The 26,482-nt window shown below is 40.9% G+C and overlaps 1 protein-coding gene across 2 annotated transcripts in view; it reads left to right on the top strand.

Moving 5' to 3' along the window:
* dnah9 (dynein, axonemal, heavy chain 9) overlaps positions 1 to 26,482 on the top strand; it is a 98,348-nt gene that overhangs the window by 28,117 nt on the left and 43,749 nt on the right. For both annotated transcript variants that reach the window (XM_060861350.1, XM_060861340.1), the window contains exons 29-48: positions 654 to 811; positions 995 to 1,133; positions 3,641 to 3,928; positions 6,908 to 7,118; positions 7,243 to 7,370; positions 7,563 to 7,671; positions 7,851 to 7,998; positions 9,409 to 9,583; positions 9,836 to 10,009; positions 10,133 to 10,340; positions 11,690 to 11,855; positions 12,377 to 12,479; positions 14,843 to 15,082; positions 20,239 to 20,400; positions 21,067 to 21,263; positions 21,515 to 21,677; positions 21,983 to 22,106; positions 22,430 to 22,572; positions 23,513 to 23,674; positions 24,100 to 24,333. In XM_060861350.1, the coding sequence (XP_060717333.1) occupies positions 654 to 811; positions 995 to 1,133; positions 3,641 to 3,928; positions 6,908 to 7,118; positions 7,243 to 7,370; positions 7,563 to 7,671; positions 7,851 to 7,998; positions 9,409 to 9,583; positions 9,836 to 10,009; positions 10,133 to 10,340; positions 11,690 to 11,855; positions 12,377 to 12,479; positions 14,843 to 15,082; positions 20,239 to 20,400; positions 21,067 to 21,263; positions 21,515 to 21,677; positions 21,983 to 22,106; positions 22,430 to 22,572; positions 23,513 to 23,674; positions 24,100 to 24,333 (3,432 nt within the window). The remainder of the gene's footprint in view (positions 1 to 653; positions 812 to 994; positions 1,134 to 3,640; positions 3,929 to 6,907; positions 7,119 to 7,242; positions 7,371 to 7,562; positions 7,672 to 7,850; positions 7,999 to 9,408; positions 9,584 to 9,835; positions 10,010 to 10,132; positions 10,341 to 11,689; positions 11,856 to 12,376; positions 12,480 to 14,842; positions 15,083 to 20,238; positions 20,401 to 21,066; positions 21,264 to 21,514; positions 21,678 to 21,982; positions 22,107 to 22,429; positions 22,573 to 23,512; positions 23,675 to 24,099; positions 24,334 to 26,482) is intronic.

Raw genomic sequence — 26,482 nt, 5'->3', positions numbered from 1 at the left:
ATTAGGCTACATGACACTGGCATTATAACGGTCTACTGCCACTGTTTATCTCCTTCTGAAATACATCATGGAGTGCTGCGAGGGCGTTTAGTCGGAATCATTTGCATTTAGCAAACACCAAACTGCTTCCAGTAATCTGCTGCACAGGTGGAATATATTACAATATGATTTTCTGATGTGGGAAGCAATTGCTGGCATCCCCATTGAATATTTATCTGATGTACAGCAGAATTTGCTCTTTCTTGGCAATCAGACAGGATGAACCGGATGAGAGATATAGAATGAAGAGGTAGTGCATATGGCTGTGTGATGTCTGCCTTGTATGTTAGGCACAACCGCACAACCTTGAGTTACACTCGAAGCATAGCAAAACGCTGTGATTTCTCTCCATGATGAAAAGCATTCCAATCTTTGTGCTGCTTTAAGCACGACTTCTTGACTTGAAGTAGCTCTGCGCATGAATGGAGTAAACGGATACATCTAGGTCACCGATATCATTGCCGTTTAGCATGAGCATTACGACCTCCACAAATACTTCTGTAGAGAATTTTATTTATTTGATTTTAAGTCATTTCATCACGGCAATAAAAGAACCGCTAGAAAGGATGAAAACGATCCTTCCATCCTTAGCATCAGGTGTCTGTTATTATCAGGTGAAATGTATCCAAGATGCCATTCGGGACAAGAAGAAACGCTTTAACTTCATGGGCGAGGAAGTGAACCTGGTGCCTACCGTGGGGATCTTTATCACGATGAATCCAGGCTACGCCGGCAGGACGGAGCTGCCAGAGAATTTGAAAGCTCTCTTTCGGTAAGTGTGAGATATAAACTCAAAAAATTCTTTGTGTTAGTGTTGATAAATTGCTGTGATATAAGAAGAATAAAATACAAGCTGTTGGCATGCTGTTAAAAAAAAGTTGTGTAAATCCAATGCAGATCTTGTAGAGCTTTTCTCTACAAGAGAGTATTATGTATTTTCACGGCTCTCCTGCAGACCCTGCGCTATGGTAGTACCGGACTTCGAGCTCATCTGTGAGATCATGCTGGTAGCAGAAGGCTTTATCGAGGCCAGGCTGTTGGCTCGGAAGTTCATCACTCTCTACCAGCTCTGCAAGGAGCTTCTGTCCAAACAGGTAAAGAACATTCTAGCATTGACACGGTTTAAATACCTTCTCCAGAACTTTTTCTTTGCATAAAGTGTTTCCCAATCCCTGATCGGCTTTTCAGACTGCGTGTAATCCTGAGTTACCGTCATTCCAAACCCTACTTTTTATCTAGTCGGTAGAGGAACAAGTTACAATTACACTTCTTATTTAGAAGTAGGATTATAATTGTTTTTTAGGCCAAACCCTTTTTGCATTGTTGGACACGGACCGGTGCAAAAAAATATGTAGAAAGCTGTGAAAGACCCTGAAGACATGTTTTGTTCTTTTATTCTCACTGATGCTAAATTATGAGACAAGCCCTTATTTAAGCGGTCTAGGATTTATTTATTCAGTCCTGGTTGTTGATAGCGAAAATATTGACAGGGTATAAGAATGTACGGTGTGAAACGTCAGATTATAAAGATTATTTTGGGAGTCAAAAGCTCTCCTGTCTACTGTATCAGTAGTGTGATTAAAGATGATTATGATAGATATGTTTGGCATGTGAAGCCAGACAAACTGCTGCTCAAAGGGAAACGTACCACACACAGAGTAAAGAACTTTCTACCCTCTTACGCATAGACGACCTCGCAGATGGCCGCGATTGGCCGGTGACACTGTGATATGATGGGTATGTGACAGGAGAGAGGGAGAGAGAGAGAAAGAGAGCGCGTATGCTCCCTATTTCACCCAGTCAGCATGGCTCATTTTGCTTCCTTGGCTCTCAGCCACAGATGGCTGCAGCAGTGTCAGGCTTTGACCTAAGAAAGACAGGACAGTTTCCAGAGGGAATCATTTAGAGGTTAAGTGTTGCTACAACTAAACTCAACAGTGGTTCAGTTTCTCATTTTCTTAGGAAAATGACCAGAATTAATTTTTTTTACTGTAATGGATGCATATGAAAATGAGAATAAGACATTTTCAAATTCAAACACCTTTATTTTTATTCAAACATTTTCTTCCCAAAATGTTTTCGGGTCTCTATTGTCAGATTGTTTCAAGTCAGTGGGTTTTATTGTTTTGAGCAGCATTGCCATCTCATGTAGATACCAATGTATTTTTAAGAAAGCACTGTTCCATCTAATTCTATTTCTCTCCATTTTCTATAAAGGCCACATTTTGACAGTCGCAGTTGCAGAACCATTTGACCCGGCAATTATAACCTACTTTGTTTGACTTCGGTATTTTAAAACGTCCAAATATTTTCCAGGCAAAAAGGTCACTACTTCTATATAGCACGATAAATTGTTTTAATGATATTGTATAGGAAATAACAAAAAAAAGTTCTTGTTACTTTGTTAAGTCCAATGGTTTTAGTGCAGTGGTTTTGTCAATGCTTTCTTGTTGCTAGACTAAAACATAGAGCTGATCTGAGAAAACGTTCTACATAAATTGATGTACATAATTGATGTTTAGAATAAAATACACAAAGAACTGTACATGTTCCTGTAAATGGTTTTACGACAACTTTAACTTGGGGAGCATGTAATTCCTTGCACCTTTGGAGTTAGGGTTTTATTCCCACCCCTGGTCTGTGTGTTCCTCCAGGTACCAGTTTCCTCCTCCAGTCCAAACACATGCATGCTAGGTTGAAATGGCTGGAGTGTGTGTGAATGGATGTTTCTGTCTGTTTGATTGTGCCCTGTGATGGACTGCCACATTGCGCAGGGTGTCTACTGGGATAGACTTCAGGCTCCACAAGATCCTGTGGAGGATAGGTGGTTCAGAAAATGGACAGGTGGATGGATGGATGGATGGATGAATGGGCAGATGAATGGATGGATGGATGGATGGATGGATGGATGGATGGATGGATGAATGAATGGATAGATTGTTGGATGAATGGATGGATAGACAGATGGATAGGTGTATGAATGGATGGATGAATGGATGGATAGATAGACGGATAGGTGGATGGATGGATGGATTGTTGGATGAATGGATGGATGGATCAATGGATGGATGGATGAATGGATGGATAGATAGATGGATAGGTGGATGGATGGATGGATGGATGGATGGATTGATTGTTGGATGAATGGATGGATAGACAGATGGATAGGTGGAAGGATAGATGGATAAATGGATGGATAGATAGATGGATAGGTGGATGGATGGATGAATGGATGGATAGATAGACGGATAGATGGATGGATGAATGGATGGATTGATGGATGGATAAAACTTTAACTTCAGTTCTTTTCCTTGTCATTAGCAACCATGCAGTCTGAGCAATGAATATTAAAAATTCATCTGTATTCCTATAATGATTGAATATTACCTATCTCTCAAACCCGGCATTGTCCATACTTCCACGATGACTGAAACTGTTTGCTCTGTTTGCCTTCTTCTTCAAGCAAATAGAAAAACAAAATTACAGATATTTAAATATTTAGTGTGCTACAAGGAAAAATAATAAATAATGTATTGATACAGTGTGGATTTGTATCACGTATCATAAGTTTTGTTTCCTCTGTCTCACTGGTGTATCACAGGACCACTACGACTGGGGACTGCGTGCCATCAAGTCTGTGCTGGTGGTAGCCGGCTCTCTGAAGAGAGGAGATCCAGAGCGACCCGAAGATCAAGTGCTAATGAGGGCTCTGAGAGACTTTAACGTGCCCAAGATAGTGACAGATGACATGCCCGTCTTTATGGGTCTCATTGGAGACCTGTTTCCCGCTCTGGATGTCCCTCGTAAAAGGGACCTGGACTTTGAGAAGTTTGTCAAACAGTCTGTACTGGACCTCAAGCTGCAGGCTGAAGACAACTTTGTGCTTAAGGTGAGTTAGATTTTTTTTTGTTTAGCTGCATTGTAGATAACACAGATTTCTATCAATAATATTGGTGTTAGAAATTGAGCTTGATCTCAGGTAACTGTCTGCGTGGACCTTCACATGTTCTCCCTGTGCATGCGTAGGGTTTTCACCAGGTTCTTTACTTTCCTCCCACATCCCAAAACCATGCTATTAGAGAATGTCTACACTGAATTTCCCCATGGTGAGTGTGTGTGTGTGTGTGTGCAGGGTGCTCTGTTATTGATTAGCATCCAGTCCATGTGTATTCCCACCTTATATCCAGGCTCTGTATCCACCGTGATCCTGACCAAATAAAAAAGCTTTACAGAACTCACAAAAACAAGCTTTAGAATGTTGCCGTATTTTTCATGAATAATTTATTAAGCTTTTTTTTTTTTTCAATTTGCTCATAAAATTAAATTAGGTGTTTAAAACAGGGTGGGTAGCAAGGTTTCAGGATTCTGTCTGTCTTGCTTTTTCTTGCAGCGTTAATGTAAACACACAGACATTAACAGGGCTCTCAAGTTTTGAAGACAGGCATGAGTGACATTTCCAACCGCCCAGCAAACACCCCAGAAAAAAACAAAAACAAAAAAAACAAAAAACTGTGTTTCACCAGGATCACTGACCACATTTTAACCAAATACAAAGTATTTGTTCAATTTCCATTTATTAATGTGTGTGTGTGTGTGTGTGAGAGAGAGAGAGAGAGAGAGAGAGAGAGATTATGACTGGTGTTGTTTATTGTAAGTGTTTGTTGCCTTTTTGGACTCCTTTATCATTTGTAATGTTGCTCCCATATAAAACAGTTCGGCTCAAGCCCAGCCATTTTTAGGGTCATGATTGAGGACAATGTCCCGTCCAGAGACAAGCTGTTTCGTGTTGAGGTTTTGTTCAAACCGACCATCGAAAATACCCTCTCTAATGAATGTTTTTTTTCATTGGTTGTTGCGTTAAATCTTACCCAGATACAATAGTGCTATTTTCTGACTGGCTATTGTGTAGCCTCTTTTTTTGATTGGCTGATAAGTGTCAGGCTCGACGAAGAACCCCAGTGGAGACGCGCTTGTTTCCTGCCCGGTTCCACAGAGACAGCGGTGCGGACTGATACGTTTTGGGCGCATTTTAAATATATGATAAATAGTCAAAAAGTTTTTCTGCGTGACAAATACAATGTGGGAGAGCGTGAGAAAAGTCCGAAATGCGTGACTGTCACTCTCAATGTGTGATACTTGACAGCCCTGCATTAAATACAGTTCTCCTCACATTCACAACTGGTGCTTGACCATTGGCCCACTGCCACAAGCTGTTACTGAATATGAATGAATGAATCAGTGAACCAATAAATCAGTGACTCGATAGCTTTAGATTAGCTCCTAAAAGTAGATCTATCCCAGAACTTCATTATTCTCGAGCTGCTTGAGACACCAGTCTTGTTTAGAGGCACATGACAAGGACAGCCGTCAATACCAATTTCTCTCTGTCTCTGTCTGTCCGTCTCTCTCTCTCTCTCTCTCTCTCTTTCACCTCACTATTATCTCAGTCTCCTCCTCCCAGATATTCTCCACGGTCTCTCTTTCTCTCATTTACCTACTCTCAATCTCTCAGCAAGGTCATATATGGATGATATACTGTGTATGCTAAATTATACCATTTAAGACTGACATGCACTTTATCCAACAGACAGACATTATATTTAACTAATCAAAATAAGCAAATGATTCTTGGTGCTGTTACTCCGGCTTGTTCGTGCAGCATAATAGGCTTCTAAATGAACCCATTACTCCTCAAAGAGCTGTCATCTCATATCAGCCAACAACTGACAGGTGTTACAGAGCATATCTCTGTAGTGAGAGGTAGGAGAAGAGCTCAAAATGTCAAGATGTCATCAGCAGAGAGCTAGGAATCACCCAATCACTCTTTTTTTCTTTTCTCCTTGCCAGCTCTGCTTTTTTTGCACCTTGCCTTCGGTTAAGAGCCGTAAACCCGCCGGTGTGTGTGTGTGCCAAATAGACATTAGCGTCAAAGGACTCTGAAACTGGATATATTGGTCAAATATAAGAAAACAGGAATTACAGTGTAATAGTGCCTCAGGTGCAGGAGCTGAGTTCTAATTTCCAGCATTAGGCCGAGTCTCCGGATATCAGCGGCGCCGGTCTCGCCAGAGCCAGGGGAAATAAGTGCAATCTTGAACAGGTCAAAGAGCCACCCAAACAGGATAACAGCACTCCATCAGTGGAGGCTGAGCTCAGAGTGAGGTGTTTAACCCCTGCCGTGGTGCAAGTGAAGATGCTCAGGTATCTGACTCGAGCTCAGCTCTGCCCTGGACTTTGATATACCTCTTGCTCTCTGATTTGCACAAGAAAGGGAGAGTGAAGACAAGGAGGGGGGCACAGAGTTAAGATTTTTTCCCCCCAACCCTTAGCTTCTGTCCCTGACGAACCAGCCCACAGACATTGCTTCAAAGATGCAATCATTCATTCCTTTGAACCACAGAAACAGCTCTTAGGAGCCCAACGGGATACAACGTCAATGCCATTGATTAAACACGCCATCTCTCAATCACATTCCCTCTGTTTCTCTACGTCTATCTCATTGCTTGCTCTTTCTCTCTGTAGTCTTCATCTCTTTCTTGCTGTCTGTCTCTTTTCCACTCATCTCACACCCTGTCTCCCACTCACTCCTCTCTGAGGACTTCTCTCGTTTAATGCTTTTTGTTCTTATCACACTCCAGAAATGTCCCAATCGTTCAGCATTCAGCCAGATGGTTCTAGCTGAGCAGCCTGATCTTCATCAGAGATGTCATGTGTGAGCGACAAGCCCTGCCAGCACAATCCTACACCAGCTGATCCCGATTGTCAGGGCTCGCCTGCTTCTATTCCACCGCGATGTTGGATTTGGGATTGAATCTGTGCACCTAAAGCTTCTTGTGCTATACTTAAAAGTGAAATATGTCCTCTGCAGGTGGTTCAGTTAGAGGAGCTCTTGGCGGTTCGACACTCCGTGTTCGTGGTCGGCAACGCTGGAACGGGCAAATCACAAGTACTCAAGTCTCTCCATAAGACCTACCAGAACATGAAGCGCAGACCTGTATGGGCTGACCTTAACCCCAAAGCTGTCACGAATGATGAGCTTTTCGGCATCATAAACCCAGCCACAAGAGAGTGGAAAGACGGTGAGGGCTGGCTCTGTGTTTCCTGCCTTTCATTCGAAAAGACTTTCTTTTTTAATGATCCTGCCTGTTCCCCCGATTGCCTGTTGTTTTGTAGCATGACACTGAGAATAGGATTTCATTTCAGGGCTGTTTTCTAATATCATGCGTGAGTTGGCCAACATCAACCACGCCGGGCCCAAGTGGATTGTGCTGGACGGCGATATCGATCCGATGTGGATTGAGTCTTTGAACACAGTAATGGACGATAACAAGGTACAGCTCCGAGCTTTCACGTTTCGGCTCACTGAACGCCGTTTCGACAGCTCGGCTTGCATCCTTTGGCAATGCCTAAACATTTAAATGTATGGAATCAGTCAGCTAGTTAGGTTCACGTGAGCAATAAATGATGTTGCTGTGTATGTTTTAAACTGAATTGTGTGTATGTGTTGATGTGGAACTCTGTAGGTCCTGACGCTGGCCAGTAACGAGCGGATTCCTCTGAACCCTACGATGAGGCTGGTGTTCGAGATTAGCCATCTCCTCACTGCTACCCCTGCTACTGTCTCCAGAGCTGGTCCGAGTGCCTTCGATCACACTTTGCCTCTCAGTTCCAACATAGACAGAATAATAAGTTTGATGGAAATTTTATAGATGTTGTACTGATGTTGCTGTAGAACTAAACGCTTAATAGAGCTTGAATAGGGTCTGGTGAGTAAAAAGAAAGAAAGCATGAAATTTGGGGTTTTCTTGCAGGTATATTGTACATCAATCAAGCAGATTTAGGATGGAATCCACCAGTGACCAGCTGGATTGACAGGAGAGAAATTCAGTCTGAGAAAGCCAATCTGACCATTTTGTTTGACAAGTACCTCCCAGCATGCCTCGATACACTCAGGACGAGGTAACATATCGTACTGTCAGATTCACTTCATCTTTTTTTTCCAGATAAAAAAAGGCAAGGATGAGGGCTAGATTTAGAATTACGTCAGCAGTGTATGTTCTAAAGATTTATGCAAAAATATTTGCAGGGAAAGATCTTTTTATTATGATATTTTATCAGAATTGGCGCTCTATTATTCATGCATCGGTTTGAGTTTAACAGGATGCTTTTAGGGAAGAAGGTTTTCAATCGCAGGTAGACCACTTTTTAGCAGGTAATAGAAAAAAAAATGGAAATGTGGTAATTGCAAAGCAATAAAACGAAAGTAATTAAAACCAAGAAGGTAAAGCTTTAAATCTAGTAGTAATGCACAGTCCTAGTGCTGCTTATCAGAAGAATTTGTGATTTCTTGGTTGAACAAAATGGATTTTAATTTATGGCATTTGGCAGCAGTCTTTATTTTGTTACATATACATTACAGCGAAATTCTTTCTTCACATAAGCCAACTTTGGGTCAGAGCACAAGGTTAGCCATGATACAGTATACATGGAACAGAGAGGGTTAAGGGGCCTTGCTTAAGGGCCCGAGAGTGGCAGATTGGCAGTGCTGGGGCTTGAACCCCGATCCTCCAGTCAACCACCACAAGCCTTAACCACTTGAGCCTCCACTGCTCTGATCATGCCATTATCCAGAGCAGCTTACATTTTATCTCACTTTTTTTACACAACTGAGAAATTGAGGGTGGTGGTACCTTGGCAGGCTTGGGATTTGGGCTTGGGAACACCTTAGCCACTAGGCTACAACATCCCCCATATTTTTTAGTCAGGGATAACTTTTATTCAGGTCTGTTTTCAATTATTACCAGTGAAGTAAATTCTGCATACGAATGAATTAATATGGCATTGTGATGCAAAATCACAGTTATGTGTGCAAATGCTTTGCTTTCTTCATACTCATCAGAGTCAATTTTCTAAAAAAAAAAAAAAAAAAAAAGGAACAAAAAATAAGCCTAGAGTTAAGTGAATAAGCTGACTCAGCTTTTTGGCATCAGGACTATCTCATAACTTGTAATAATGAATTTCAAATGAGGTCCTTGAGAGAAGTCCTGTCTCTGATTGCATCTCTTTTGAGCGCTTGTATAAACTTGTACTCATAAAAATCTTTTCATGACCCCTTCAGGGCTTTGAAGTTTAGTTATAACTCCGTCAGTGGCGGCTGAGCTACAGTATATAAACAAATATATAATCTATACTGTCATATTTATGTGTTTAATACCACCCTGAAAAGGAATTGTATCATTTACTGTAACTCGATTTAAAGTAAAGAGTACAATTAGTCGTAATGTAATCTCCTGTAATTGTAAAAGTTTACTCACTGCCATCATATTCACCATGGTCATGTTGTCACAGCTGCCAGTGTTTTTCCTCCAGATTTAAAACGATCATCCCCATCCCGGAGCAGAGTATGGTCCAGATGCTGTGCCACCTCTTAGAATGTCTGCTGACCCCGGAGCACACTCCTCCAGACTGCCATAAAGAACTCTACGAGCTCTATTTTGTCTTCGCCGCCATCTGGGCTTTCGGTGGAGCTCTTTTTCAAGATCAGGTACATGATCGCTTTCGTACTGTTCACCAATTCGGTGCAAAAAATTGTGCAAGCTATTAAAGACAGTGCCACAGATGGTATTTAATTTCGCTAATTTGTTTATTTTTCCATGCTGGCAGCTAAAGTATGACTGATATTCTAAGTGTGTGTGTGTGTGTGTGTGTGTGTGTGTGTGTTTTAATTATTAAGCATTTATCATTCAGTCGTATAAAATTAAGGGCAGCAATTTGAGATTTGTATGTGTCTCCACAGCTGGTTGATTACAGAGTGGAGTTCAGTAAGTGGTGGGTCTCTGAGTTTAAAACGATCAAGTTCCCGTCTCAAGGCACCGTGTTCGACTACTACATCGACCCGGAGACGAAGAAGTTCGAGCCGTGGTCGAAGATGGTGCCTAAGTTTAAAATGGACCCAGACATACCGCTACAAGTATTTTTTTTTAATTACTTCATTTCATTTACCTGTTTTTTTAAATGTTCCCCTTGAGGCAGTACAGTAGTGAATTTATGGCGTACGTGTCCTTGTGTTAAATGGCCTTTTTCCTCTGTGTAGGCGTGTCTTGTTCACACCACAGAGACCATTCGGGTGAGCTACTTTACAGATCGTCTTCTGGAAAGGAGACGGCCTGTCATGCTTGTAGGAAATGCCGGCACTGGAAAGTCTGTCCTCGTAGGCGACAAACTCGCCTCTTTAGACCCTGAAAAATACACCATAAAAAATGTCCCCTTTAACTACTACACCACATCAGCCATGCTGCAAGGTATGAGTATGTGAACAGAATTGTCCATTCATTTTATTAAAATTGCATTCATTTATGCACTTTTTTTTTTAACCAGAGACCTGGATTTTGGTGTCTGCTATTTTTCAGCATTGAATATCTCTTTCACGTCCACACACTACAGTGACAACTAACATAAAACACATAAAACGAACAGGGAAAAAAGGTGCTAGTTGAAGTGTTTCAGAAAGAGGAAGGTCTTCAGGAAGGTCACTCAGCTGTTCAAACATCATGGGGAAGTTTATTCCACCACCTCGGTGCCAGAACAGAAAAGAGTCTTGCTGTATACCTACCATATCTTATACCTATACATATCTTACCCTGAGAGATGGTAGGACCAGTCGTGCAGTGATAGTGCATGGCATTAGGAATTTGTACTATTTTCTATACCATTGCTTTTAACAATGGACATTATCTCAAAGCAGCTTTACGGAATTTCAAGATTAATATTAGACTTATATTTAAATGTGTTTGTATTTATCCCTAATAAGCAAGCCTATTTAATTTTAGCCTTTTTTAACTAGCCTACTAGGGGCCATATATTCAGAGAAAAGTTAGAAGAAACTCAAAACAGTTTTTTTTTCACACAAATGTTCACATCATCAACGTATATGTTGATATCAAACCCATGTCTGCTCTCTGAGATGCTCCAAGCACTTGTTCATAAGCAGCTACAATGTGAAGGCATTATCTTCAACAGCTAAAATTCTATCTAAGGTTCTCCCAAACAAACATTTCACACTGAAAGCCAACAGAGTCCTGACTCATTTTATATGACTTGCAGCCATGAAATAATAGATTTGTTTATATCGAGTAAAAAAAGTCATTTTGGACCAGTGGTCTACTGGTAAAAAAGGGTTAATCCTTAGCAACGAGGCGATTTCTCTGAGCGTCATCTGCTTCTTTTTTTTTTTTGCGCACTTTTCCTCCTCTGCCTCTTCAATCTGCTGGGTTTGATATTCATCACTGCGTGGTGTGTGCAGCCATGTGTCCCTTCAGCTTCCAGCTTCCTCAGCGCATCTCATCCACTCCAGAGCTCACAAACCATGTTTTACTCTTCAAAAATAACAGACCTTCGTAAAAAAAAAGGCTAAAGGCACATGCGTCTGAAATGAATGATCTGATTTGCTTGTGTGGTAATCCTTTTATATTAATATTTTTCTGCTGCAATCTCGTACTCACAAGATAGCAGGCTGATGGTTCATTAGCTGTGTTTTTCTGGATTGCATAGGCTATAACACATAAAAAAAGATTTTGGACTTAAAAAAAATGCAATGCTGTGTTTAGACGAAAAACAAGGCTGGAATAATTGTTACCTTTCACTACACTAGCCGTCTTGGAGAAACCTTTAGAGAAGAAAGCAGGAAGGAATTACGGCCCTCCAGGAAGCAAGAGACTCGTCTACTTTATCGACGACATGAACATGCCAGAGGTGGACGCCTACGGCACAGTGCAACCTCACACGATAATCCGCCAACACATGGACTACAATCACTGGTACTCCAAACTTTTCCACCCTTGCTTATTTAGCATTATCAAGATTAAGAGGCTTAGGTCTGGATTGCCTGCATAAGCCATGGTTCTGAATTATTAACCAATGTGCTGGAGCTAAATTATAGACGCTCAAATAAACAAATTTGTGATTCAGTGCTGCTAAGAATATCTTTGCCCCTGAGTCTTGCCCGTGTGGGTGCGGATGTCAATTAGCGGGTAATTGCTATGATGTACGCAATCAGGACGATATTCTGGCTGAGATAGTTAGAGTATGTGGTATTTGCTGAGTAAATTGTATTAGATTGAGCAAATGGTGACAAATATGGCAGGTTTTATTAGCAGGAAAGTGTATAGAGAGTGCAAGTTCGGTTTTGCAGTATGTCAGAGGTGTGTTAGATTTAAAATTGTGAGAAATAGCTGAGGTCAGTAAATATTCCAGTGGATCTGGGCAAAGGCAAGCTTTGCATGCTGAGCGAGTGTGTGTGTATGTGTGTGTGTGTGTGTGTGTGTGTGTGTTTCCTCAGGTACGATAGAAGCAAGCTGCAGCTGAAGGAGATCCACAATGTGCAGTACGTGTCCTGCATGAACCCCACAGCGGGAAGCTTCACTATAAATCCACGTCTTCAGGTTGCAAGTTCACAGACACACATACAGTACACACAAACACACACACACACACACACACACACACACACACACACACACACTTAACTGGTTCCGCATGCAGCATTGCTTCTTGTATTCAATTAGTCATGTAATTTGTCCCGATCACTAATAATGTAGGTATTACTTTTGGATCACATCTTTGTCATGTTTCTTAGAAATGATTTGTATAATTTGATATTATTCAATCAAAAAAAAAACAAAAGTGAAGAGATGTTCAGATAATATCTTTAGTGCAATAACATTATTAGGTTACATAAGTACAATAGCTTTGGTATTGTGCCTGAGGGTGAAATCTGCTCTAGTGTTGGGATCTGAGTCTGGTCCCAGGTCCTGTCTATACTGCACTGGCTCATTCCATACTGCCCCAGGATCTGTCTATACTGCCCCGACTCTGTCCATACTGTCCCAGGCTTTGTCCATCCTGCCCCCAACTCTGTCTATACTGGCTCAGGCTCTGTCCATCCTGCCTTCGACTCTGTTCAGACTGTTCCAGGTACTATCTATACTGCCTCAGGCTCTGTCCATACTGTCCCAGGCTTCATCCAGCCTTCCCCCGACTCTGTCCTGACTCTGTCAATACTGTTCTAGGTCCTGTCTATACTGCACTGGCTCATTCCATACTGCCCCAGGATCTGTCTATACTGCCCCGACTCTGTCCATATTGCCCCAGGATTCATCCATCCTTCCCCTGACTCTCTCCTGACTCTGTCAATACTGTTCCAGGTTCTGTCTATACTGCCTCAGGCTCTGTCCATACTGTCCCAGGCTTCATCCAGCCTTCCCCCGACTCTGTCCTGACTCTGTCAATACTGTTCCAGGTCCTGTCTATACTGCACTGGCTCATTCCATACTGCCCCAGGATCTGTCTATACTGCCCCGACTCTGTCCATACTGTCCCAGGGTTCATCCATGCTGCCCCCGACTCTGTCCTGACTCTGTCAATACTGTTCCATGTTCTGTCTATAATGCCCCAGGTTCTGTCTATACTGCCCCGACTTTGTCCATTCTGTCCCAGGCTTTGTCCATCCTGCCCCAGACTCTGTCCATACTGCCTCAGGCTCTGTCCATATTGTCTCATACTCTGTCCAGACTATGTCCATACTACCTCAGGCTCTGTCCATACTGTCTCATACTCTGTCCGGACTATGTCCATACTACCTCAGGCTCTGTCCATACTGTCTCATACTCTGTCCGGACTATGTCCATACTACCTTAGGCTCTGTCCATACTGTCTTACACTCTGTCCGGACTCTGTTCATACTGTCTAGTCTAATTCATTTGACATGAGTTGGTCAAATATGGTATTGTAATGAACTGTAATGAGAACTCAGTTGAATCATTCAAATCTGTAGTTGTATCCGCTGCATCCACTACTTCATCAGGGTCACAACGAGGCTACTAATTTATTTATATTTTGGTGAATAGAACTACTTAAAGTCTACTTAAAGAAAATATTGCAGGTACAGTAAATGCAAACAAAAATATGAACTGCATAGATAGATATAAGACTAGTTGAAACTAATTTCTACTTCTGGCAATGCTAGTGGTAATATTTCATTTAGGCAAATAAAAAACCTTTTGGTTGAGGCCACACTTACACCGGATTTCAATCCGAACACAGATGTTTGTATGTATACATGATACATACAGACACGGATACAGATAGTGGCTTTGGAGAAAACTGTAGATCTTGCCCAAACTTCTTACACACTCATTCTCCAAACCTTCCTACTCTCCACATTGTATACTACAATGATTGCTTTTTGCCCAGCACTGATAAATTAGTCAAGGCGTACAAGCCACGGGGAATAAATAAATCCCACTAAACTGAGAGAAAATAGTTAAAAATTTATGCCAGTGTTTTGAAGAAATCCAAAATATGCATCTGTTTAGAAAATGAACTGATTTTAGGATGCAAACTTTACAGACTGGAACTTAATTTAATATCTGCTTATGTAATCCACTTCCTCAATTTCGTATTTAATTAGTGCACACGCACACACACACACACACACACACACATGTGTATATACACATGTACGTATAATAAAGGGGGAACAGACAGTATACATACATATACATAATTATGTGCACACACAGACACACACACACACACGTATATATGTATATATTCTGTCTGTTGCTTTCTCTTTGGTGCAATGAAATGAAATTGTCTCATAATATTGACTTACCCCCAGACCCCTAACACGCATGTCTGTGCTATTACAGAACAAGTGAGCCAATTCACTGCACATTCAATTAGTCCAGTTCAGAAACTTGTTTTGTATCTGTTTATCGGAAGTTCTTGACCCGTTTTTTCACAGCGCCACTTCTCTGTGTTTGCGCTCTCGTTCCCTGGAGTGGATGCTCTCAGCACCATCTACTGCAGCATTCTGAGCCAGCACCTGAGTGGCGAGGGATTCAGTGCTGTGCTTCAAAAAAGCTGCGCCCAGCTCGTCCAGCTGGCTCTGGCATTTCATCAGCGAGTGAGTGCCACCTTCCTGCCCACCGCCATCAAATTCCACTACATCTTCAACCTGCGTGACCTCTCCAACATATTCCAGGTATATATTTATATATATGTATATATATTCAGACCAGGCTTGTCTCTACAGAGCTTGAATTATTCAGTGTCAGCCAACGCCGCCTCCCGGATGCCCTTGCCAGCCCTAAAGGTTACTCCAGAGTGTGTTTAATATGTATTTAAAGTTCATTGAGCTTGATTATGACCAGGATTAGATTGATGGCATTGCTTTTATGAGCCTTTCATCTTTGAGAAGTAATTTCTCTTTTAAATGGCTATTGATTTAAAGCCAGAATTAATCAGAGAGAAGAGTTAAAGAAAAGGGTAATAGATCACATCTCACAGGTATTACGCTTTTAATGTATTTAAATGAACCAACTCAAATAAAAGATTTGGCTGAGGGTGATCCCTTGGCAAATATCTCCGTCACTGCTTTTTGACTTAAATAAATAATTAATTTCCATAATCCAATGAAAATTGTCTCATTTCAGACAAAAAAAACCCCAAGAAATTGGCACTTTTGTTCTACAATGAAAAGACTTCTTTCTCTCAGCGGTTCCTTGGGTCAACCCTTGGTTCCGTTTTCTTTTGTAGTCAGTGTTCTTGTACTTCCAAAATGCTTGTGTACTTTCAACAAAGAATAAGCGTAGTCTACTGGAAGCTCTGTGCCATTAACGACAGCTTTACGTGTAAAGAAATAAGCGTCCCTTCCTATTAAGTGTGATGTTTTTTCCTTTGACTTTTGCTATTGGGCTGCTTTCAACAAGCCGGAACTGATGTGTAGTATTTAAAAAAAAAAACAGGGATTTATTGGGCCTCATCCTCAGCCTAGAGAAGATGAAAAACAAAAAAAAGGAGTCTGGCCTCTTAAACCCCTGCACATTCAAATACACATACGATTCAAATTTACTCTTAACACACTAATACACACACATATTAACACACTAATAACATGATTATTATCTCCACATTAGCACAAAATAAACACAGTAACACACTACTAACTTATTAACACGTGTTAAGAAATGATCACACTGTTAATATAAATTATGGTCAGCATACAGTAGTAACACACCGTTAACATATTAATACACTAGGACCATATTTACTGTCAACATATTAACTTAACACACTATTAACATATTTACTGTCAACATATTAACACACTATGAACTTATTAACACACTACTAACATATTTATTGTCAAGGCATAAGCACACTCAACACACTGCTGACCTATTTTGTCTCCCCACATTAGCTCACTTTTAACATAACACTATTATCGTATTTTATCACTATTAACTTATTAACACACTAACATTTTTCCTGTCAAAATATGAACACACTATTAACATAACACACTTCAAACATATTTACTGTCACCATTTTAACATGCTATTAACTTATTAACACAATTTTAACAGATGTATTGTCACCACATTAGCACACCTTTAACCTAACACACTATTAACCTTTTTTTTGTCAACATATTACCACATTATTAATTACCATTTGCACATCATTAACATATTAGCACACTATTAACATATTTGCTGTAACAACATTTCTTATCAGCACACCGATAGCTTACCAGTTATTATTCACATATCAGCCCTTATCAGGTCTTTCAAGTTTTGAAGACAGGCAAGAGTGACATTTCCAACCCCCCCTAAACCCCACCCACCACCACCAAAAAAAAAAACTGTTTCACCAGGATCACTGACCACATTTTAATCAAATACAAAGTATTTGTTCAATTTCCATTTATTAATGTTTGTGTGTGCCTTTATCATTTGTAATGTTGCTCCCATATAAAACAGTTCGGCTCAAGCCCAGCCATTTTTAGGGTCATGATTGAGGACAATGTCCCGTCCAGAGACAAGCTGTTTCTTGTTGAGGTTTTGTTCAAACAGACCATCGAAAATACCCTCTCAAATGAATGTTTTTTTTTTTTCATTGGTTGTTGCGTTAAATCTTACCCAGATACAATAGTGCTATTTTCTGATTGGCTATTGTGTAGCCTCTTTTTTTTGATTGGCTGATAAGTGTCAGGCTCGACTAAGAACTCCAGGGGAGACGCGCTTGATTTCTGCCCGGTTCCACAGAGACAGCGGTGCGGATACAGATACATTTTGGGCGCTGCGGCATATTAAATATGATAAATAGTACTTTTTTCTGTGTGAGAAGTACAATGTGTGGCGGGAAAGCGTGAAAAAAGACCCAAATGCGTGACTGTCACTCTCAATGCGTGACACTTGACAGCCTTGCCTTATAATATACATGTATTTACTATTAACAGTAACATGTTCATGCATGAACTTGTTCACTGTTGACATTAACAAATGAACACATTAACATATTTACTGTTATTATTAACGACACTTGTCTGATGTTGAGAATCAGAGCTGAAATTAAGAATGGTACCAAAGTAAGAAAAATACCTCTGGAACAGGATCCGGTTACTTTTAACACTAAAAAATCCTCATCCAAATAGTGCCACAAGGTTGGGTGTGTATCTGGACTTCTCAGACAGAACAAAAGTAATTAATTTATAGCCTGTGAATGTGGATGCTCAGATAATTAGGCACCATTGAGTGTAAAAATCCATCAGCGAGCATTGTGTAGGCTCTGCTGCGAGCTGACAACCTCATGTTTTTTGTAGGGTCTGCCATAACAGGGAGGCAGAGCTCTAGGCAATTTGCTGTGTGTCTGCGTGCGTGCATGTCATCTTAACCGACTTCTCCGAGCACGTTCTTGCCAAGGGAAAGCCGGGGACTGCGGAGCTCATCCAGATTGAACGGGCAATCAGTTTGATTTATTTGTTTATCAAACAAGGGCACTTTACGAAACGTTGTCATGCCCCCTTTTCAAATTTTGATAGGCTTCTTTTCTGCATTTAGGATTTATTTTCTGTATAAAATATTCTGTACAGAGCAAAAATCCAGGTGAATTTGAAACATTTTTGCACAGATGGTGCTACGTGTGCCAGCAGTTGTAGTTTTTATCACCACTCTGTCTCAGTCCAGACTTGTAAACAGTGCAACGTCCTCTATTTACATTGTGTACTCACTTCAGTTTACGCCGGACATAAAGGACAATTGTCACTAACAGCGGCATTAATTTGATTGCTGATTCCATGCAGCAGTATGCAGCTACAGTACGTGATCACAATGTACAGTACAACAAAATCTGCCTACCCGACCATGGTGGATATTCTACACTGTCAGAAATATGATTCATTGCCTTTTAATCAGTCAATTAACAGATGAAAAGATCGGTTAAAACACAATATGGTGGAAAAGTTAGTTTAAAGACTGCTAGATCATTACAATGTGCGCCATTTAGTTACATTCGACAGCTTGTTGTGAATGTAAGCATCATTTAATAACCATCAATTAGGAGGTAATGGAGCTTAGTGCAAGTAGTGAAAACAACTAAAAGCTCTCGTAATGATCGAAGAGTCAGAATCCTGAGGGTCTGAAAATTGAAGGTAAGTCAAAATATGTAGCAGTTTATGTTCCTTGTGAGTAATCAGTGTCATGTTGAAACGCTGAAACAAGGCCAGCACTATGACACAACTATACAACTATACACTAAGGACTTCTTGATGTGGAATTTGAATTTCCAAAAGGCTAAGATTATTTTCAAAGATACATTTTACTCAAATGAAATTTTATTATTGTTGTTAATTGTCATTGGTGGTGGCATTTTTGTTGTTTCTGTTGTTGTTTTTATTGTTGCTGCTGGTGTTGTTGTTGTTTTTGGTATAGTTAATAATTTTATTGATTACAACACAAGATCAAGAACAGTTAAACAAAAATATATAATGGTGGTGTTTTTATGGTGTTTTCGATGGTGGTGCTTTTGGTGGTTGTTTTGGTTGTGGTAGTGTTTTTGGTGTTGTTGCTATTATTGGTGGTTTGTTTGTGGTGGTGTTTATGGTGTTGTTGCTGTTGGTGGTGGTTTTGGTTGTGGCGGTGTTTTTGATGGTGATGCTGTTGCTGGTGTTGTTTTTGGTGTTGTTGCTGTTGGTGGTGGTTTTGGTTGTGGTAATGTTTTGGTGTTTATGTTGTTGCTGTTGGTGTTGGTTGCGGTAGTGTTTTTGGTGTTGTTGCTGTTGGTGGTGATTTTGGTTGTGGTGGTATTTTTCATTATGATGCTGTTGCTGGTGGTGTTTTTGGTGTTGCTATTGGTGGTGGTTTTGGTTCTGTGGTGTTTTTAATGGTGATGCAACAGCGGTGGTTTTGGTTGTGGTAGTGTTTATGGTGTTGTTGCTGTTAGTGGTGGTTTTGATTGTGGTAATGTTTATGGTGTTGTTGCTGTTAGTGGTGGTTTTGATTGTGGTAATGTTTATGGTGTTGTTGCTGTTAGTGGTGGTTTTGATTGTGGTAATGTTTATGGTGTTGTTGCTGTTAGTGGTGGTTTTGATTGTGGTAATGTTTATGGTGTTGTTGCTGTTAGTGGTGGTTTTGATTGTGGTAATGTTTATGGTGTTGTTGCTGTTAGTGGTGGTTTTGATTGTGGTAATGTTTATGGTGTTGTTGCTGTTAGTGGTGGTTTTGATTGTGGTAATGTTTATGGTGTTGTTGCTGTTAGTGGTGGTTTTGATTGTGGTGGTGTTTGGTGTTGTTGCTGTTAGTGGTGGTTTTGATTATGGTGGTGTTTTTGGTTGTGCTGTTGTCTTGATGGTGATGTATTTTGTGTTGTTGTTATTGTTGGCAGTGTTTATTTACTAAGATTCATTGTTATGGGGCAATGCACAGGTCATTCAAAATACATTTTGGTTTCCATTGTCTATATTTTGTGCCTTAAAGAAAAGATAAAGTCAATCTCCTCATGTAATTAAGACAATGTGCACCATGGCATTTAATAATTTGTCTGTTATAATAAATTCCAGAAGCGTATTTAATCTTTTTGGAAGTCAGTTCTTTTATGAACTTGTTTTGACATGCAGTAAATGGTTTATTCCTGTCTCTGTTCAACCTGTCAGACCCTCGTAAGCATGATGGTTTTTGTTCTCTCTGCATTTGGCCTGAATACAGAACGACTGTCCTCCAGGATGGTGCAGCTTTTCATTATGAACTCTTCATTACGCCTTTTGTACTTTTTCTCCACCGCATCTAATGAACAAATGAGAACTGAAAGACCTGTCCTCAGGGTTGTGCACAATGACTTTGCATATTTTCTCCATTTCAGGGCATTCTCTTCTGTAAAAGTCAGTGTATCAAGACACCTCAGGACCTGGTGAAGATTTACCTCCACGAGTCCAACCGAGTTTATCGGGACAAGATGGTAGAAGACAAGGACTTTGACACTTTTGATAAGCTGCAGTCTGAAATAGTGGGAAAGTTTTATGAGGTGAGAGGCTTCGGCTTTCGGTTTGACAAAGCGGCTCGTGGTCATTAGGGCATGAGTGTATGGTTTAGCGAGGCTGCTCTCATCTGGTCAGTCAGTACTGCCTCAGACAGACTAAGTTAATCAGAGTTAAAGGCCGTCAGCCTGCACTGCCATCAGTCCAGCAAATTAGAGGAAAATTCGGAGGATAAAAAAATGATGTAATGGATGTTCTTTCCACTGCCCACTGACTCCCTCAGTTTATCACAGAGTGGTTATTCTAGTAGAAAGAAAGAAAAAAACTGACAAGCCCTTCCTGCTATTCTTCTGTAAGGCAGCATTCTGTCAACTTCATGACACACACACACAGATACACGCTCACACACACAAACACACACATTCTTAACTCTCCCCAGTCAAATCTGCCTAGTCCTGCTGCGCCAGTCTATCATGTCAGCCAAGAAAGGAAGCTGCCCAGTTCCAGTGTAGGCAGGAGCTCTGTGAAATAAGTAATTATGGATTGTGTTAATAGCATGATTTAAAACAAAAGAAAGGAATATTTTAGATGAGTATTTTTCTCAGCGATTTGACAGATTTGGTCTACCCCCTCTCAAGACAGCAGCATGCTAGTGTGTGTATTCAATGTTTAATATTTGATAGTATGCTAAAGTGAGTTCATGTTCCCATCAGGACATGCAGGAGGCTCTGGCAGAGGCCAAGTTGATGAATATGTACTGCCATTTTGCCTCAGGCATTGGTGAGCCAAAATACATGCCTGTGCAGTCCTGGGAAAGCCTGAACAAAACCCTTCTGGAGGCTCTCGACAGCTACAATGAGGTCAACGCCGCACTCAATCTCGTTCTCTTCGAGGATGCCATGTGTCATATGTAAGCCGAAAATGACGATTGAACTCAATCAATATCAGTGGATCATACAGTACTATACCAGCGTATGAGGGAAAGTAATAGGAAAGAGTTAGCCTGTTTATGATGGTGTTAACAGTGCTGAGGAGAAAGAGGAAAGTGATGACAGTGATGATGATGATGATAATGCTGATAACGAACTGACAGCGACAAGTTCCGCAATAACAACTCTAATTCCCTTCCTCTTGCATTTTCACCCTTCTCATCTGCTTCAGCTGTCGCATCAACCGCATCCTGGAGTCTCCCAGGGGAAACGCCTTGCTGGTCGGGGTGGGCGGGAGCGGCAAGCAGAGCCTGACGAGACTGGCAGCCTTCATCAGCTCCCTTGAGGTCTTCCAAATTACTCTGAAGAAAGGATACAGCATTACCGATCTCAAGGTGCAACCTCTTGTAACGCAGACACGTATAACACAACTTCCTGAGCACTTTATTTAGTTTCTAAGTGACACGCTGATGAGATGAGATGAGATGAGATGAGATGTCATACTTTTTTTGTTTACTTTCTTGGAGTGCATATCAATCCTATACACTGTATGAATAAAGCTTGTCCCTGCAAAAGCCAACATTTCTAATTTTTCAATATTTACCCAAGGGCCTTTTCAGCACTCTGTTTAGCATTATGCAGAATTGCAAAATCGCAATCTGACAGGAGTGTGTGTGTGTGTGTGTGTGTGTGTGTTTAGAGCGATTTAGCCACTCTGTACATCAAAGCCGGGGTGAAGAATGTTGGCACGGTGTTTCTTATGACAGATGCCCAGGTTGCAGATGAGAAGTTCCTTGTGTTAGTCAATGATCTTTTGGCATCAGGTAAGCACTGACACGTATTAACTCGCGGCTGGCTTTGAAGTCGGCTTTATTTCTCTGCCAGCTACGAAGGGCAGGTTAAAATACAGTTCTGGTATCATTAGTGGTCTATTCATACAGTACAATATTATTTTAAAGTAACACTATGGCAACACTTTAGTCATTTCATTTCATCTATGCACTCGCTCTTCTCTGAGATAGTAAAAATGAAACAAGAAGGAATATTTACCAGACCTGACAGAATAGTACTTCACAAGCCTAGTGTCACTTAGCTGTCATCACCCTCAGCTTCTCACTTTCTGTATATTTGTTTCTCTTGCACACAGGTGAGATCCCGGACCTGTTCCCTGACGACGAGGTGGAGAACATCATTAACGCTGTGAGGAACGAGGTGCGTGGCCTGGGACTCCTGGACACCAGGGAGAACTGCTGGAAATTCTTCATCGACCGTGTCCGTCGGCAGCTCAAGGTGTGTGAGGATGAGTGATGAGTGGGAAAACCAAATTGTTAGCAGCATTGTACAGTATATAATGTTGTAGAGTTCTTTCAGATAGGCTGAAATATGTTCTTACAATATTGTATGATAAATGATAGTTGCTAATTCACTACTTTTTAACACTTTTTCCCAGAGACCAAAAAATGGAACCTGTGTCCTTGTTCAGCATTGAATATCTTTGTTATGCCACAATTCACAGTCGTGGTTAATGGCTCATATAAAATTAGACCCTCAGTTTGTTAAGAAATTGTAGGGGCAATATATTAATAAAGATAATAAAAAAATAATAATAATGTATTTGTTTAAACCACTAAAATTCTGGGTAAAGTTATTCCAACAGAGTTAACAAACTATTCTGATTGAAAATGCCCCATAAGTTGATTCCCATTCTGCTGGTGGACTGGAGCACCATGTGTGTAAATACTGTAGGAAGGTCTCTGTATGTATGTTTTGATGTATTCAGTCAGTTTGCGTTACGGTCAAGATGACAAATAATTCACTTACATTTACAGCATTTAGCAGACACTCTTATCCAGAGTGACTTACATTTTATTATTTCAGTTTATACACCTGAGCAATTGAGGGTTAAGGGCATTGCTCAGGGGCCCTGCAGTGGCAACTTTGTGGACCTGGGATTCAAACCATTGACCTTCCGATCAGTAGTCGAACACATTAACCACTGAGCTCCCACATCCCAGGATCCTGTCCAATAGTTAAGGAATAGTAATAGGAATAGGAAAAGTAACATAGTAAATTATAATAAAAAACAAATATAAAAAAACAAGGAGTGCTCTGATCATCCATAACATAATCAATGACGGGTCGGTGTGATATTGTGGTTATTTCAAAGGTGAACAACACACAGCATGTCTTATCTAGTCTTAACTAGTCTTGGGGTATCCAATATTTGCAGGTGGCACTGTGCTTCTCCCCAGTGGGTAACAAGCTGAGGGTGCGCAGCAGGAAGTTCCCAGCTGTGGTGAATTGCACTGCCATTGACTGGTTCCACGAGTGGCCTCAGGAGGCGCTGGAGTCAGTCAGCATGAGGTTCCTCCAGGAAGTTGAGCACATTGAGGTAATAGAAACGCTCACAATGTTGGTCAGGGGTCAAACACCTCACACTTCGTTACTCTGGGTTGTTTTTCACAGAAAACAGGTGATATGTTATGATCTGATATGATATGGCATAGGTGATTGCATCACGTACCTTTTTAATGCTGCATGAACCCAGATAGTATCCAAGTGCGAGCAACTCTTAGGTTGAGCTGTTAGCGTAATTTAATGCAGAGTCCTTTTTTTTTTTTTTTTGCAAGACAAGATGCCTGGAGTCATGAGAGAAATAATTAGCCTTCGCCGGGTGGTGTAAAGTCATACTCAGTGTCGTGTTTGGGAGGGAAATGAAATGATGATCAGAAATGAATGCATAGACACCTCTGGCAAGGTGCTGTTCTTTTATACTCAGATGGAAATTAGATTTTTTTTTTCTCCTCACATGTCTAGCCACAAGTGAAGGACTCTGTGAGTAAGTTTATGGCTTATGTCCACATCAGCGTCAACAAAACCTCGAAGGACTATTTGGTCAATGACAGACGATACAACTACACGACACCCAAGTCTTTCCTGGAGCAGATAAAACTGTACAGAAACCTGCTGGCTCTCAAGAGGAAGGACCTCAGCATGAAAATGGAGCGACTAGAAAATGGCCTGCAGAAGCTCAACAGCACTTCGGCTCAAGTAAGTCTTTCTTCCTTTCCATAACACTGTCCGTTATGCGTGAAACATGAAGGGTTCACTTAAAAGTATTGGTAATGTGAAGGCTGTTGTGTGGACTAGGAAGCACACAGAGAACCCGAGACCACTCGTGATTCTCGTGTGCACTTCTTCAGATAGTAGAGTAACCTGTTTGTGTACACAACATGTGTAGCATGAGTGTAGGGACACAGAAGAGTTAGGTTATGTACTTAATATGTTATGTCCATAATAGCACCTTGCCATTTTAAATGATCGATATAACCAGCTTACATACTCAGCAATACAACAACGAATACTGTAGGTTAATCCAGCAAAATAGATTTTAAGTTTTTAAGTCTAGTAATGTCAGGGCTCCAGATGGATCTTCTGCATCGGTCAGCAGTTTCCCAAATGAGAGCATGATCAGAAAACCTGAGCTGACATTGTGCATCACTGTAGTCCACAAGCTTTGGTCCACTGCTTTGTGTTTTTTAGTTATACAGCAGCAGTTCACATCGTGAAAAATTAACATCAGCAGCTTCTTCCCGACAGAAGCCGTTTTATTTTCATATTACCGCCTCCGTAGTTGTCTCTTTAAAAAGACACACTGGAATGAGCTTTAATTGGTTCTATTTGGAGGGCCATTCCGTATCTTTTATTTTTTTTTCCCCTTTCTGCCGTAAGTTCTCCCTGTAGATTTCAAGAAATAGAATAGGTCATTCGGTGTCAATTCTTTGAACCCTACACACTGTGTTAAAAAAAAAAAAGGTCAGGAAGGTCTACAGAATAAATTACTGCCCGGACATCGCCTGTGTCAAGCCAACATGTAATTCTGCATAATCTTGAGGTTAATAATGTTTAATGAATGGCTGCTAGAACTTTAAAACCATGTTATCTCCAGATATTATCCTCCCGACGTCGCCTTGCTTTTTTGGCGCTGGTTCATTTCAAGCTGCTGTGTGTTATGAGCTGCACCGGGGCTTCTCAAGGCAGCTCGTGTCAGGTTAGAAGCAGGTGGGTGTGAATCCCAGAGGTGCAGACCTGCTAAAGCTCGCATTTCATTCGCAAACTAATGGCTTTGGGGTGACATTTTTTTGGACCTGGCTACGCTTTGAATGCAGCAGCAATTGGAGATCTCATTTGCACGCATAAGTCACACTTCTCGAGAGGAAGGTGGGGAAACTGATTTGAAACACTCTATTGTGCAGAGACAGAGAAAGAGAGAGAGAGAGAGAGAGAGAGAGAGAGAGATTGACGCCCACTGGAGTGGCTTGTTTAGATTTGCGTCTGGGGAACAGATGATGAAGAAGAGGGAGTAGGAAAGATGGTCGGGTCAGGAGTGATAGCTGGCTGGCTATCAAAATAAGAAGTGGGTGTTAATGAGAGAGAAAGTTTATTGGTGTTGTAGCGCTCGGCTTTATTGAAGTGGGACCGCTGTAACATGTAATTAGCGAATATTGATGCAAACTAGCTGATACCTACTCGCATTCTGGAGACTTTATATGGATTTTTGCCAGGTTATCCTTTATTAGATCCATTTATTAAATCCATTATTAGATTGTGTAAAATTGGCTCATTGCTTTAAGCACACTTTGAGACTTCAAAATCAGATTTTTTTTTACCTTCTCACTGAAAACATCTAATATTTGGTTTCAATTCTGCTATAAAACTAGATAAGGCTGCTTTATTAACCATAAACACCTTTTTTTTCTCCCGAAACTCTTTATAATAATGTTTGCTGGTTCGTGTTCACACAGATATAGTTACGTTTAATCTTCGGTCTTCCTCTTGTCTTTGAGAGAAGCATGAAAAGCGTTTAACAGAGGTCATACCAGTCCCATAAGCTTTGATGGAATCTTCAGCCTCAATGTGGTTCAGTCTCTGCTCCAAATTCGCATGTAGTTCTCTGAGTACCTTTTCTTCTGCAGAAGTGGGGATCATTATAGCTGTTTCATGCAGCTTGGAGAGCGAACAGGGAGAAACTCGGATGAAGTGGGATTTAAGTGTGCTTTCTGACTGTGCTTTCGTGAGCAATTAGTACTCCATCATCTCTACCTCCTATTCATCTTTTTAATTACCCACACGATAGCAACTTGATTTTGTGTGTTTCGCCATTCCGCTACCAGGAAGGTGGTTTGTCCCAGACGTCTCA

Source organism: Tachysurus vachellii, chromosome 2 (assembly GCF_030014155.1).
Source record: "Tachysurus vachellii isolate PV-2020 chromosome 2, HZAU_Pvac_v1, whole genome shotgun sequence".
NCBI classification, from domain to species: Eukaryota; Metazoa; Chordata; class Actinopteri; order Siluriformes; family Bagridae; genus Tachysurus; species Tachysurus vachellii.
This window is presented reverse-complemented; position numbering and strand designations above follow the sequence as displayed.